This window comes from Octopus bimaculoides, chromosome 6 (assembly GCF_001194135.2).
Source record: "Octopus bimaculoides isolate UCB-OBI-ISO-001 chromosome 6, ASM119413v2, whole genome shotgun sequence".
NCBI classification, from domain to species: Eukaryota; Metazoa; Mollusca; class Cephalopoda; order Octopoda; family Octopodidae; genus Octopus; species Octopus bimaculoides.
Window position 1 is genome coordinate 93,515,740 of NC_068986.1, and position 2,873 is coordinate 93,518,612.

The 2,873-nt window shown below is 38.4% G+C and overlaps 1 protein-coding gene across 1 annotated transcript in view; it reads left to right on the plus strand.

Moving 5' to 3' along the window:
- Window positions 1-2,873, plus strand: part of LOC106876344 (UNC93-like protein) — a 62,236-nt gene that overhangs the window by 57,161 nt on the left and 2,202 nt on the right. Inside the window, exon 5 of the mRNA XM_014924845.2 lies at window positions 1,668-1,799. Coding sequence (XP_014780331.1) covers window positions 1,668-1,799 — 132 coding nt within the window. The remainder of the gene's footprint in view (window positions 1-1,667; window positions 1,800-2,873) is intronic.

Genomic DNA, 2,873 nt, shown 5'->3' on the forward strand with positions numbered 1-2,873 from the left:
GGAGTCGATAAATTAAGTATCCGTTGCGTACTGGGGTCGAACTAATCGACTGAACCCTCCTACAAAATTTCGGGCCTTGTACCTAGAGTAAGAAAGAATATTTACAATATATACTTCCTTTAAGGCGTTAGCACGCCGGGCAAAATGCTTAGCGGCATTTCGTCTGCCGTTACGTCCCGAGTTCAAATTCCGCCGAAGTCGACTTCACCTTTTATCCTTCCAGGGTCGATAAATTAAGTACCAGTTACGCACTGGGGTCGTTGCAATCGACTTAATCCCTTTGTCTGTCCGTGTTTGTCACCCTCTATGCTTAGCCCCTTGTGGGCAATAAAGAAATAAGAAACGTTAGCACGCTGGGCGAAATGCTTAGCGGTATTTCGTCCACCGCTACATTCTGAGTTCAAATTCCGCCGACGTCGACTTTGCCTTTCATCCTTTCAGGGTCGATAAATTAAGTACCAGTTACGTACTGAAGTCGTTGCAATCGACTTAACCCCTTTGTCTGTCCTTGTTTGTCCCCTCTATGTTTAGCCCCTTGTGGGCAAGATATAAGATATAAGAAACGTTAGCACGCTGGGCGAATGCTTAGCATTATTTCGTCTGACTTTACGTTCTGAGCTCAAATTCTGCCGAGGTTGACTTCACCTTTTATACTTTCGGTGTCGATAAATTAAGAACCAGTCGAACATTGGGTTCGATCTAATCGATTAGCCTCTATCCCCCAAACCTCAGGCTTTGTACTTAAAGTGGAAAGGACTATTACAGATTTCTCTGTAGTTACGTTCTGAGTTTGGAGACGCAATGGCCTAGTGGTCAGGGCAGCGGACACGCGGTCATAGGGTCGCGGTTTCGATTCCCAGACCGGGCGTTGTGAGTGTTTATTGAGCCAAAACACCTAAAGCTCCACAAGGCTCCGGCAGGGGATGGTGGCGAACCGTGTTGTACTCTTTCACCACAACTTTCTCTCACTCTTACTTCCTGTTTCTGTTGTGTCTGTAATTCAAAGGGTCAGCCCTGTCACACTGTGTCACGCTTAATATCCCCGAGATCTACGTCAAGGGTACACGTGTCTATGGAGTGCTCAGCTGTTCCGTTGATCGGATCAACTGGAACCCTCGTCGTCGTAAGCGACGGAGTGCCAACGAACGGATGTATGTATGTATGTCTAAATATACATCTTTTCAAAAGACGTTTTTATAAAAATTTTATTGGAAGTTTTATTCAGTTGTTACTTAATTACACAACAATCTGAAGTAACTCACCTCCCCCATTTCTTGTGCGTGTAAACCACGTGACGTAACACTGACCTTAAACCTTAATATACGTATTTTATATAAAAAAGCAGTCCTTGTCATATAAAAACAGACCTTTCAGACCCTTGGAACGAGAGGGGAAGTCAACAAATCACTGAAATGGTTGTAAATGGCGACGAAAAAGCTTTGACCTACAATCAACCGTTTGATTGTTTAACTAGCACATCAAACAAACAATCGATTAATTAGTTGTTTGGACATCTAATCAATTGACTTGCAATAAAGAAGGAAAATCGAACCAGATCGTATATTATTATTGGCTTATAACCCTCTCAAGAAACAATAAAATTATATTAAAAACATATTTATAAATTATAATATTTCTAAATCATGCTCTTTGTTTTTGATCAACAGTTACCGTATTGAACTTGCTTCTCCTCCTTTGGATGCGATTCTGGAAGATCACATCTTTCAATAATGTTTTAGTATACATATTAAGTGGATTCCTGGGTGTTACAGAAGGTCTTTGGACAACGTACACCAACAGTAAGTAACGATTTCTTATGTTTTAGTGTGCTTTCTTCTAAACCTCACTAACTTCATTTTGACGGATGATAGCACTAGATTTCTTTAAATTTGCCTATTTTCTCCCAACTCTCTTTATATCTAAATACATACATACATGCATACATATATGAAAAAGGGAACACCTACGCTGAATAATTTGCAGTTACTCAGTTACTCTGTCCAGATTACAAGTTTAGGCTTATACCTACCTGTAATTATAAGGGACCCTGAGATATGCATTACACTGCCTAACTAACAATCTTGAGAAATTAGCCTTCTCAAAACTAGAAAGGAGAAAGTTAATTCGAAGATTACAGAGCCAATTTATCACTGGAAGTGTAAAAATCTGTAAAACTTTTCAGAAGTTTATCATTAAAATATATATGAACATGTCTAGATATGTAGCTATATGCATGAGAATACATAAAGAAAACATACAAATCTGCACATACATACATACATACATACATACATAATACATACATACATACATACATATATACATACATACATACATATATGCATACATACCAACAAAAATACCCTGTTGTTGATGTTGAAATTCCAGTGAAGTAACCTTGGATCTAGGTTAGAAACCGGTTCTTTCTCTATTAGCAAGAATCTTGAAATAAACTGAATAATGACATACATACATACATAAATACATACATGCATGCATACATACATAATACATACATACATACATACATACATACATACGTACATTCAAGATGGCTGCAAACTCGTGTTCGAGTATTGCCATCACCTGATTGAAATCCCACATATGCAAAGGCTACGACCAGCCATTTTTGTTATATGTCTTACTTTATTTTTTCAAGCGATGTCTATGCATGATGATTTTTATAGTGGGAAAATGATTTGCACAAATCCAGTCCCACTCTCTGAACATGGACAATATAATCTCGAAAAAAAAGAACTAGTCTGCATCATCGAATATTGTCAGTGTCGCAGGTTTTCACTCAGAGTTTCCATCTCCTAGAAAGATGTTGTGGCAACAACAGAAGGGCCTCCTATATATATATATATATATAT